This window comes from Choloepus didactylus, chromosome 19, assembly GCF_015220235.1.
Source record: "Choloepus didactylus isolate mChoDid1 chromosome 19, mChoDid1.pri, whole genome shotgun sequence".
NCBI lineage: Eukaryota > Metazoa > Chordata > Mammalia > Pilosa > Megalonychidae > Choloepus > Choloepus didactylus.
The window spans coordinates 21,174,894-21,187,419 of record NC_051325.1 but is presented as its reverse complement, the minus strand read 5'-3'; the positions used below and the strand labels follow the sequence as shown (position 1 = coordinate 21,187,419).

Sequence of the window (12,526 nt, the reverse complement as noted above, 5' to 3'; positions counted from 1 at the left end):
AAAGCACTGAGGGATAAAAGCAAAGGGTTCATCTACAGCAGTGGTTCTCAAAGTGGGGTCCCCCAACATCAGCAGCAGCATCTCTTGGAAGCTGGAAGCTGACTAGAAATGCAAATTCTCAGCCCGTCCCACAGACCTATTGGATCAGAAATTCTCTGGGAGCAGGGACCCAGTGACCTCTGTTTTAACAAGCCCTGTAGGGGGTTCTGAGACTCCTCAAGTTGGAGAACCTCTGCCCTAAAGGAACAAAAAGAGGCAATGCTACCAGGCTGAACGTTCAGTAAACCTCTTACTTCCAGTGAGCACTGGACAGGGCCTAAGAACTTGGATTGCACTTTAATGAACACTATGCTAAAATCAAGTTTTTGTGTGTGTTCTTAATTCCATCTTTTAATCTTCAGCAATTCAACCAAGTGTTTATGTCAGAGAGAACTGACCAAATAGAATTGGCAGGCCAATAAAGGTGGATCACCATAGATTAACATAACTCAGACTACCAAAATAACCCAAATAACCCGGAAACCAATATCGTCAGCCTAGTTATACTAATCAGCTTTACAAACAAGTTGGATCAACAATACAGTGAGCTAATTGTTTACTTGGGCATTGGCTATAACAACGCAAAGCCACTGAATGTAATTTTTTTCAAGTAGCATAGAAATGCCACAGTAATCTTTCAAAGAATGAGAAGGTTGTCTTAGCTAGATCGAAGTCAGGAAATGCATGACCCTCTCACCTCTGCCAGATCTCAGGGAGGGTTGTCTGAGATGCATTGGAAGGGGGTCTGAAATAAAGCTTCCCAGGGGGGTCCGTATTAGTTACCAGCATTTTTCCTTGTGACCTAGCATGGAAGGTACCATCGTGAATTTGCCCCAGATTGTGGCTCTGAAGAAGAAATACAAGGCTTACCTCTACATTGACGAGGCTCACAGCATTGGAGCCATTGGCCCCACTGGCCGAGGTGTCTTGGATTACTTTGGAGTGGACCCCGGTGATGTTGATGTGTTGATGGGCACATTCAGCAAAAGCTTCGCAGCCTTTGGAGGTTACCTAGCTGGAAAGAAGGTAAGAGAGCTACTCCTTGAGTCTATTTAAAACATGAACATCCTGGGGACACAGTCTGTGGACCTTCTCTGAATCCGTGAGAGCTTCTATGCCCTGCATGTAGATTGAGCGCCATGGCCTGGCTACAGTGGGTTAGCAGCCAATAAGGCCCAAAATGTGAGGGGACTCATATGTGACAAGTAGTTACGTTATAATAACATGACAAGGCTAGCGGTGTACACAAAGTAAAGACTGGTACAAAGGAGAGGGATTATCAACCCTGCAGGGCAGGGTAGCATCAGTAAGTCTTTATGAATAGCAAATTTGTAGACAAATTATAGACAGGAGGGGGACAGAATGGTTTACATTTCAGAAAGAGGGAATAATGTATACCGAGTCACAGAAATGACAAGGGAGAACTGTAAGTAGTTTGTTTCTATGGCATGTAAAACACAACGGGGATGATAACCATAAACAATTTTGAGTAGTAAGGAAGTTGACCCTGTCCTACAAATTGTAGGTTTTAAGAGTTTTAATCAAGAGAGTGATAGGATTAGAGAGCTACTTTGTAAAACATTTTCAGTGCAAAAATCTCTCTCTCCTAGGACTTTGAATAAGCCACAGGTGAAATCTTCTCATCCTCTAATGTCTTATCTATGTGCATTATAAGTTCTGATCTGATGTGATTAGACTGTTAAGTGAGCTCATCCCTGTCATTCTAATGCCAATATTGTGGAAGGGGCTGCAAATATAAGACGAGAGTTGATAGATATTTGAAAGAAATTTAAAATAGGAGGGAAGGGAAGGAGAAAAGGAAAATCAAACATGCACACCCAAACTTGAGGGATAAAGGAGTCAGATATCTCTGCCCCATTATATGAGTGCATCACAGGAAACCTCACAAGGATCTCATACAGTGCTACACCTGTCCCAAAGAGACAGTGTGAAGGTGGTGTTGGCTCCACCTAAGAGGGCGCAGTTGGTCAAAACCAGCATGTGTGGGTGGCCTCAACCACTAATCTAAAATTCCAAATTCCTTACCCACTGTGATCAGTAGGACCAAGAGTTCAGACTCCTGGTAAACCAGTTAGGCAAACCAGGGAGTGCCGCATTCAACAGTCCCACAGTGGAAAACCCATGACTTAAAACAGCAGATTTCATTTTGGCACTTGCCCTGCCATGAGGATGCACAGATGCTTGCAATGTTCAGAGCTGCAAGTGCTCTTAACCCTTCAGTAAGCACCACTTTTCTTCCAAGCTCAAAGCGTTGTTTTTGTTCTTTCCCCCTCTGGCCTGTTAAAGACATGGGAATGCCAGCGATCTTACGAAAGTCAGCTAAATTTGGTGAGAGGTTGAAAGTACTTCTTGAGCTGTTTTAAGTGTATCCTTAATTTCAGAGCTTTGTTTCTCAAGCACTACTTGCATCTAGGAGGTAAGAATTAGCATGAATGTGGGTAGGGAGCCAGATTATTTAGTGGCTTCATTTAGGTAAATTTTACATTCACTTTAAAGCATTGACCCAAAAAAAACCCCAATTTTTCCTGTGTTTTTTAAAATCTCTGGTATATTTGTTTGTTTAAACTGCTTAAAGAAGTGAAGATGATTTTATGCTTTAGCATGTGGTGAAAAAGAAACACTGAATAGATAATTCATCATGTGAGGTTGGGGTGATCTGGTACATGGGAAAGGAATAGGTAATAGAATAGAAAGCTAGATTAGGGTAGCAGGTGTGTATGAAAAATGTATGTGAAAAATTTTGTTGGTATGTGATTTGCCTCCTTAGGGTGAAACAAAAGGAAGTTACAATGGAGAAATGAAGTATGTTATATATATGCAAACTACCCACATCCTATCCTTAGTATCTTCAAATCCCAGACTGCACATAAGCTAAATTTGCCTGGGACTTATATACCTTCTTCCTCAGAAAACTCAAGTTCACAGCCTTACATTGTCCATCCTTAATACAGTTTTTTACAAGCAACTATGGAAATAGGACCTACATCTCTGCCAACAGGGGTCAGTCTGCCACTGTGCAGTCTAAAGTTGTAGAAGAACAAATTTAAAGGTATGTTGTGTTCTTATACAGAAGTTCTGATGCTCTTGTTTTCTGCAGACACTTGAAGGAGGGTGGCTTTTAGGTGTGTGGAAACCTTGAGTAGCAGAGAATATAAACACAGCAGGAGAAAGTTACTTGGTGGCTTTTTAAATTTGAAATATAATTTTAATTTGTATTTTTATAATATGCATACAGTATGACATCTTAATATAAGAGTGCAGATACAGGATAAGAGAGTACAAGGGGTTTAACAAGTCTTCAGAAAGGTTACCTTTGTGAAGCCTGACTCCCTGGTTTGTATTTTCCACACACATTCACAAAATTACATTCAAATTATTCCTTATCAATACTTGTTCCTTAGACCAAGAGAAAGGGAAAAAAAAAATCCAGATTTTAGATTTTCATAGAAAGCAAATCTGGATTAGTCTAAATGCTATTCTCCTTCTTGTTTGTTCTGACTTAACAAAAACTTAATAAAGGAACTTATTTCCTTATTTGGATTTTCCATGTCCAAAAACAAAAAAAGAAAGAAAGAAAGAAAAAGCACTCCTTGACTGTCGAAGCAGTAGGATCAGGAGGTCTCAAATTTAGGGGCTCCTTTATCCAGTCTACATGGCTTTGTGAGCTTGTGGTTTTGTGATTACTTTAGCAGCAGTTCTGAGCTACAAAGTTGTTAACCAAGCATAACTCTGTTTCCTGAACCAAAGGCACCTGAATAAACTGAAGCAAGCAGATCCTTGAAATGTTGTCAAATTTGGTAGGTGTCACATTCCCCCCTCCCAAGAGTTCCTTCATCTGAAGTGCACTTTAAACAAAGGCTCAAGGCTAGCCCAAAGAAGGACCACTCATTAGGGGTCTCTCCCATACTCTCCATCCTAGAGTGAGTTGGAATATTTTTAAAGAGTGTTTGCTCTTGCCTGTGTAACTTCTGTTCACTTAAGGTAGATACTGAGCCCTTCTGAAAATTATTATTATTTACATTAGTCAGTATGCAGAAAACGTATGTACATCTGCTCATTTCTTGCCATTTAAAATCCTCATTAAGTGCACACTTGGATCCAGAAGGCTGCATCCCTCCTCATGGATCCTCTTCCTGCCTCTTCCTCCTCTTTCCCTTTCCCTCCTCTTCCCCTCCCCCTTCTCTTCTCCCTCCCTCTCCGTGTTATATTGCAGTTTATGAATTCACCACTAGGGGGCAGCAAGAATTAGGGTGTTTCCCAGATGCCCATTAGCCTAATCAGAGACAACACCTGGAAACAGCAAGACACAAAACCTAGGAAACTTAGGGTATTTTTTGAGACATGGAAGGTGAGCAAGAGACAGGGGGGTACTTGAGAAAGTGTCCATAAGTGTTGTTTCCTGAGGATTTAAAAATCAAACAGACGCACGTCTATCTGGAATGATTTGGGTGAGATTATGATAAACACAGATAAACCATTTTCCTCGCAGCCCAACAAACCCATGATTTAATGAAACTTGTGCCTCTGTATCAAATCCCTACAATTCAGCTTCCAATTAGGTTTTCAAACAGGATTACAGTAATATCACTGCCAGTAATAGTCAAGAAGTGATTCCATTGAAGAACTGTAGTTTGAAATTTTAAGAACCACTTAGTTCTTAAGTTCTTAAAGTTCTTGGGGTGACAAAACACCCCAAGAGCAACTAAGAGTGACATTTTTGAGGAACTGCAGCCTAGAAAACTTAAACTGCATTAGTTTAAGTTTTCACCTTTATCTTTGCTTGAGTTTAAATCATAAGTCCCCTCCCCCCAAACTTGGAGACATTTTGTGAAGGATTTTCACCTTGACTTTGTCTTAAACTATGCGCTTTTAGCTGAAAGGATATAGGATTGGTCAAATACTAAAGATTTTTGTTTTAAAAAAGATTTCTATTTATCTACTTAACTGTTAGGATACAGTTTTCAGAGGTTCATTACGTACATATATCAAATTGGGGGATACTGCAGAATATCCAGGATTCCTTACCTATGAACATAAATCAACAAAATTAACCGTAAGAATGATCAAGTGCCCACACTCCAACTTTACATTTTTCTGAAATCCTAAGTAATTAAAATCTCACTGTGTTCATGGAATTGTTAGTAAATATTAAGATTTGAAAAGAAAATCACTTGGGTCCAAAAATCTAGAAAAGTTATTAACATCTGGTTCTTTTTTAAAAATGATGATGCTAACCTTGGCAATAGAGGGACTATATTCCCCAAAACAGTGTTTTGAAGACTAGAAACATTCCTAGAGTAGGGCAAGGTCAGACTGTATCTGTGCCAGTTTGAATGTATTATGTCCCCCAAAACTCCATTATCTTTGATGTAATCTTGTGCAGGCAGAGGTATCAGTGTTGATTAGATTGGAATTCTTTGAGTGATTCCATGGAGATGCGCCCCACTCAACTGTGGGTGGTGACTCTGATTGGATTATTCCCATGGAGGTGTTACCCCACCCATTTAGGGTGGGTCTAAATTAAATCACTGGAGCCATATAAATGAGCTGACAAACAGAAGGAACTCAGTGCAGCTGAGAGTGACATTTTGAAGAGGAGCTACATCCGAGAGGGACACTTTGAAGAATGCACAGAAGCTGAGAGAGTAGCTGCAGATGAGAGACAGTCTGAAGATGGCCATTGAAAGCAGACTCTTACTCCGGAAAAGCTGTGAGAGGACAAAACACCCCAAGAGCAACTAAGAGTGACATTTTTGAGGAACTGCAGCCTAGAGAGGAATGTCCTGGGAGAAAGCCATTTTGAAACCAGAACTTTGGAGCAGATGCCAGCCAGGTGCCTTCCCAGCTAACAGATTTTCTGGACACCATTGGTCATCCTCCATTGGAGGTACCCTTTGTTGATGAATACTTTATGGCCTTAAGACTGTAACTGTGTAACCAAATAAACTCCCTTTTATAAAAGCCAATCCATCTCTGGTGTTTTGCATTCTGGCAGCATTAGCAAACTAGAACAGTATATATTAGGAACCTGATGTGTTATGTAGGGAAAAATATTTGGAAACAAACTAGGGAAGAAAAATGATGGTTCGATGCCAAGATAACTACCTCAGAGAGAGGTTTCTATTTTGATCTGAGCCTTCTCCTCACACAGTGTCCTACAAATTTGTCTCTGCTTATTGGAGGTGAATTCCCTGGCTGAGCCATTCTCTCCCCATCTCAGGGGAACTGCTAAAATGTTCTCTCTCAAGAGCAGGCAAGGTTTTTCTCTTTTGTTCGCTCTGAGTTTGGAGGTGCTAGCTGTGAACAACCCGATGTGAAGCATTCTGTGCTTTCAAGACCTTTGAGGTGAAATGTCAGGTAATTACTTGTCCCTACCTGCCAGAGCTCCAGCAGTAACTGGCTTCTTTGAAGAAAGCCCTAGTGCAGAGGGCTAGGTTTCTTAGTTTTCGTTTTCGTTTTTGTTTTTTTTTTTTGTTTTTTTTTTAATTTTTTCATTTATCCAGTTGCTGAGGAGAGATGGTCAACAATGAAGACTCTGGTTTCTGGGGTTTGAGTTTTTCTCAAATCATGGAACCTGAGTCCTTTTGCAGGCCTGGTGCTAACTACTGGTTTTTCCTGCCTCTGTGGGCAAGCCAGAGACTGGTAAATAAATGAAACATAGGTGCCCTCGTGATGGATGGGCTGCATGGCTGGAATTCTGGAGAAGGGACGTGGAGCAGGCAGCCAAGGCTAGGGTGCATGTTAGCCCCAGAAGGCGGCACACCAGACGCAGGAGCTGGCTCTGCCCGCGCTAGGCCCTGGCTGTATTTAACAGCCCTTTGAAGGAAACAGGGGCTGTGGAGTGAGCATGAGATGTTTATTCTAAGCGCCTCCTGCTGAATTCCTCCAGAAAAGTCACCCTTGCCCTTAAACTCTAGGCCTATGGGTAGAAAAACAATCAGGATTTTGGACTTAGACATGGACATGGAGACCTCTGTATGAGGAGACCTCTAACCCACCCCGAAGAAAGACACAACCCAGACTCACCCGGCAAGAGACTGAAGCCTCCTCTTAACTCAAGGCTCATGATGCCCAGTGGGGGAAGGAAAGGAAGGCATCAGTAACCAGTGGTCAAGCCTTCCCTTGACACTCTCCAGAAGTTACCCCCGAACCCCTCCTTCTGATCATGCAGGCAAATTAGCCCCTGTTCCGGTTTGCTAATGCTGCCAGTAAGCAAAATATCAGAAATGGATTGGCTTTTATAAAGGGGGTTTATTTGGTTACACAGTTACAGTCTTAAGGCCATAAAGTGTCCATGGTAGGGCAACAACAATCAGGTACCTTCACTGAAGGAAGGCCAATGGCATTCAGGGAAACCTCTCTAGGCTGGGAAGGCACGTGGCTGGCATCTCCTGATCCCAGGGTGTGTTCTAGCTCTTCTCTCAGTTCCTGTGGGCTGTTCAAAATGTTGTTCTTGGACCGTTTGTCCTCTCTTAGCTTCTCTGGAGCGAAAGTCTACTTTCAACGGCCATCTTCAAAATGTCTCTATCACTTGCTCTCCAGAATGTCACTCACAGCTGCTGTGCCTCTGGGCCTGTGTGGCTCTTTCTAAAGTACTCCAGTGATGCAATTAACACCTCCATGGAAATTATCCAATCAATGCAATTAACACCTCCATGGAAATTATCCAATCAAATGTTTCACTCACAGTTGATTGAGTCCCATCTCCATGGAAACACTCATTCAAATAATTCCGATCTAACCAACACTAATACATTTGCCCCCAAAAGACTGCATCAAAGAACATGTCATTTTGGGGTACATGATACATTGAAACTGGCACAGCCCCTATCCACAAGCTGGGACTTAGAGAGAAAGCAGGCTCAGTCCAAAAGGAAAGAGGTTGTGGGCAAGTCCTTATGTTAAAAGGGAATGATGTGCCCCAGGTGAGGAACTTGCTCAGACCATCAATGCCCGTGACCTTAACTTCACAGAATCTCTCAATTTATGAAGGAATTTTGGGAGTTGGAGACATTGGAAAGAGCCCTTTTAGGGATCATGGGACACTTTGTTTTGTTTCCTTTTCTGAGCTTTGTCGGAGATGCCCAAAAGCTAAGGGGAAATTGTTACACTTGTTCCTGCAAATGCTCCTTAGTTCTCCCCTTTATACTTCGGAGTCCCTGCCATCCCTGCTCAGTCCCTAAACCCATTCTTCCAGTTTGCTAATGCTGCCAGAATGCAACACACCAGAAATCGATTGGCTTTTATAAAAGGGGGTTTATTTGGTTACACAGTTACAGTCTTAAGGCCAGAAGTATACAAGGTAATGCATCAACAATTGGGTACCTTCACTGGAGGATGGCCAATGGTGTCTGCAAAACTCTGTTAGCTGGGAAGGCAAGTAGCTGGCGTCTGCTTGCTCCCAGTTTGTGTTTCAAAATGGCATTCTCCAAAATGTCTGCATCAGCTTCCAATGGCTATCTTCAAAATGTGTCTCAGCTACAGCTCCTCTCTCAGCTCCTGTGTGTTCTTCAAAGTGTCCCTCTTGGCTGTAGCAAGCTCGCTTCTTCTGTCTGAGCTTATATAGGGCTCCAGTGAACTAATCAAGGCCCATGCTGAATGGGTGGGGCCAAACCTCCATGGAAATTATCTAGTCAGAGTTATCACCTACAGTTGGGTGGGTCGCATCTCCATGGAAACACTCAATCAAAAAATTACAATCTAACCAACACTAATATGTCTGCCCCCAAAAGATTGCATCAAAGAATATGGCTTTTGGTGGGATATAATGTATCCAAACTAGCACACCACTTTACCTTCCATTCGACCAGAAGTATTTACCAAGTCCCCACTAAGTGCCTCTAAGAGAAGAGGATGCCCTGCCTTCAAGGAGGGTACAGTCTCTTTGGAAGAACAAGAGTGACTGACAGGAAACATTTTGAGAAGGATGCAATGCATTTCCATTTGTATTTTAGTTCTATAAGACTTGAGTATTGCAGGAATTCAAAAGAAAAAAAGGAGAAATCCCTGTGGATTAGGGGAAGAAAGTACAAGGTACCTAGAAGTTGAGTGGGTCTCCTCTCTGTCCCCCAGATCCCCTCCACCACCCTCCACAAGCCAGCTCGTCTTCCTGTCTGGAGAAGTTATATGTATAATGTTAAGGGTGAGGATTCTGGAGCCAGAATCTTTGGATCAAATCCTACTTCTACCACTTTTGGTTGGATAATTTTCTGAGCCTTTCTGTAACCCAGTTACCTCATCTATAAAAAGGAAAAAAAATAGTGCCAACCTCATAGGATTATTGTGAGGTTTAAATGAGTTAATACACGCAAAGTACTTAAAATGGAGTCTCACGCAGCCAATGAATACTGGCTGTGATGTTAGCTTTTAGCACTGTCTGTTTCTTCAAGTCATTCAATCTGTCATCAAGTCCAAGTACTCCTTTATAATGCCTCTCTTTTCCTTTTCACTCTTACTACCCTGATAAGGATGGAGAAGGAGTCAGGCTTAAAATCTTTGATTTGACATCTGGGCTTACCAATGTGTAATTGCATAACCTTAGTGCATTAACCTCTGCAACATGAGGGAGCTGGAATAAAGACACCTTGAGGGTTTCTATATTTTTGTCCCCCTCTCCCTCCTTGTGCCCCCAGTTCTAAGAATCGTTCAGTTGGCAATCCATTAATAATAATTTTCAACAGCATCAGTTATTCACAAAGTACCAGACACTTATCGAGACCACATTCATGTATTAACTCATTCAATCCTCATAACTCTGGATTAGGTACTACTATCATCTTGGTTTTCAGAAGAGAAAGCTAAGGCACAGAGAGGTTTAGGAACGTGCCCAAGGTAACACAGCAGTAAGTGACAGGGCCAGGATTTGAACCCAAGCAATTGGGTTCCAGAGCCTGTTTTTATAACTTCTGGGTCATCCCTTCCTTCGAGGGAATAACCCCTCATCACCTTGTCTCCGAAACACCAGCGTCTTGCTCTGCTCCTGACTCCTCCAATTGTTGCCCATAAGATGCTGTCCTCATTCCTGATTTTAGCACATGTCCATGCAGTGCTGCCTCCTCTCCATCTAATCAAATCTTCCATCCTCCAGAGCCAGATCGCCTCCTTAAAACACTCCTTTCCTAACAGGTCCCCCTGAACCTGCACCATCCTGACTCCTGCCCCCGCCCCTCTCTCCAAGCTACTCCCCAGCATCCTCTGGGGAGCACTCCCTCTCAACAGAGAAACTAAATCCTGCAGCTGCTCCCCATGGAGTGCTGAACCCAGAACTGTGAAGGACAGCCTGGCTGTGGCCACTCAGGACACTGAACACCCCTCTCTTGGAGGTGCCCTCAGGTCCCCCAAGTGAAGTTTGTAAATGCCATGTGGCCAATTCCTTAAGTCAGGCCATCGTCCTACATGTATTTTTCACATTGGATGAAAACTCTTATTTTTATGAGAGTCACTAAACAAAATAATAGAAAGAAACTTGATTTTAATTATATAAATGGATAATGGATGCTGGAGAAGAACCTTGTGGTCCCTTTCTATCTCCTTCCCCTTTCTCTCTCCTTCCCCTTTTGGACTCCCACACACAGTCAGGATCTCCTTCCCTTTTCGACTCCTGCACACAGTCAGGACACAGCCCAGAATAACTCTTCAGAACCTACTTGTTGGCAGGAATGATGGAAGGGAGGGAGGAGGTGGGGAGAGTGGGCTTAGAAATGAAGAGGATAAAAAATTTGGAATGAAGGATTTTCAATGAAAAGTAGGAGGGAGGGAAAGAGAATAGAGAGAAGGGGAAAGGAAGGAGGATAGAAGGAAAGGGAAAAAATGAATGAAGAGTTTGAGGTGAAGGAGGAAGAGAGGGAGAAAGGAAGGCAGGTAAGAAGGAAGAGTGGAAGAGACGGGATTCAGAATGAAGGATGTATTGAAGGAGGCAGGCAGGACAGAAATATAGAGCTACTGGTTCCTGCTGGGAAACACAGGTAGTGGCATCATTTCATTGATTTAACCTTCACCCAATCCCCTGTAAAGCGGGGAACCTACTTCACTGCGGAAGATGAACTGGATCGTTAAAACCTTTGTGCTCAGCCATGCCCCACCCATATCCCAAGAGAGATGAAAAAGTGAGGGATAGGGCATTCCTAGGTTTGGAAATAGAAATGGGTTGGTCAATGAGGAAGGGCAAGCAAGCATGGGCCCACCCAAAGCAGGGGATCCCCCTTGGAGATTATAGCTCAGTGCCTCCCCTGAATCTCCTTCATGTTGGAATGATTGAAAAAGTAACCTAAGTTGGATTCTAAGCTCTCTCATCATCCCTCAGAAGAAAAGATCCATTACAGATCCCACTGCTAATGTAGAAAACTGCAACCAGTCCATTGGCTTTTCTGCAGGGCACCCTGAAGGTCCCAGGACACCCTGAGGTGGGCCCATAGACGGCCTGCCCATCTGGGGCTGAGCACAGCCAGATTTCAGCTCTAAGGCCCTCCCCACCGTGGTGTTAGGCTATTGGATCTTCTTGGGGCTCTCAGTTGGCTTACGTGGGATTTTGTGTTGGGCCTCAAGCATAAAGCATGTGGGTAAAGAATTGTTCCTAGACTGAACTAAAGACCAGTATTCTATTGGGGGTCAGCAGTCCATACAGTGCTAGACAAAAATTCTAATAGCTCTTTACTGCCCAAGGCATAAAGCCTAACCTCCTGGCCCCAGAATTTATCTAGTCCTAACCTACTCTTCAGTTTAATTTCCCACTAACCTCTACTCAAGCTGTCCTTTGCTGCCCTCCAAATACACTGTACAGTTGGTTTTTGCTGTGTAACAAACCACCCCAAATCTAAGTGGCTAAAAACAGCAGCGTTTATTTAGCACATAATTCTGTGAGTCATCAGTTTGTGCTGGGCTCAGCTGGGCCATTCTTTTGGTCTCAGCTAGTCTTGTTTTATGGTCGGTTGCTGGGTCACCTGGGGACTGGTTGCCTTAAGATGGCCTCAGCTAGGGTGGCTCTTCTCTATTCCACATGGTTCTCCTCCTCCAACAGGTCAGCTCAGGCTTATTGACATGGCAGCTCAAAAGGATTCTGAGGGAACAAAAGCTCTCAAAGCCTCTCAAGCCCTCAGCTCAGAACTAGAACGCCATCACTTGTGCCACACTGTTGATCAAAGCAAAACACAAGGTTTTTCATCCACCTCTTGATGAAAGAAACTGCAAAGTTAGATTGCCAAGGGGCATGGGTACAGGGAGGAGAAGAATTTGCCATTTTTTGCGAGCAATCTACAATACATGCCTTCTGCTTTTCTGCCTCTGCACTTTGTTCAGTCTCTCCCTTCTGCCACTACCTCCAAATTTGCTTTTGCTCTATATCTGTCTTCATTCTTCAAGGTTTAGTCAATGCCACTTCCTCATTGGAGCCTTCCCTAACCTCTCCCTTGCTTTCCTCTCCAATCTTGTAGCCCTGTTGCATGTACTAGTTTCCATGTAGTTACTTTCC

General features: G+C 43.1%; 2 protein-coding genes across 2 annotated transcripts in view; one reads left to right on the top strand and one right to left on the bottom strand.

Moving 5' to 3' along the window:
* Positions 1-12,526, bottom strand: part of TASP1 (taspase 1) — a 656,132-nt gene that overhangs the window by 32,093 nt on the left and 611,513 nt on the right. Inside the window, exon 14 of the transcript XR_005213130.1 lies at positions 910-1,054. The gene's annotated coding sequence lies outside the window, so the exon portion shown is untranslated. The remainder of the gene's footprint in view (positions 1-909; positions 1,055-12,526) is intronic.
* Positions 1-12,526, top strand: part of SPTLC3 (serine palmitoyltransferase long chain base subunit 3) — a 171,090-nt gene that overhangs the window by 95,405 nt on the left and 63,159 nt on the right. Inside the window, 1 exon segment of the mRNA XM_037811845.1 lies at positions 846-1,065. Coding sequence (XP_037667773.1) covers positions 846-1,065 — 220 coding nt within the window.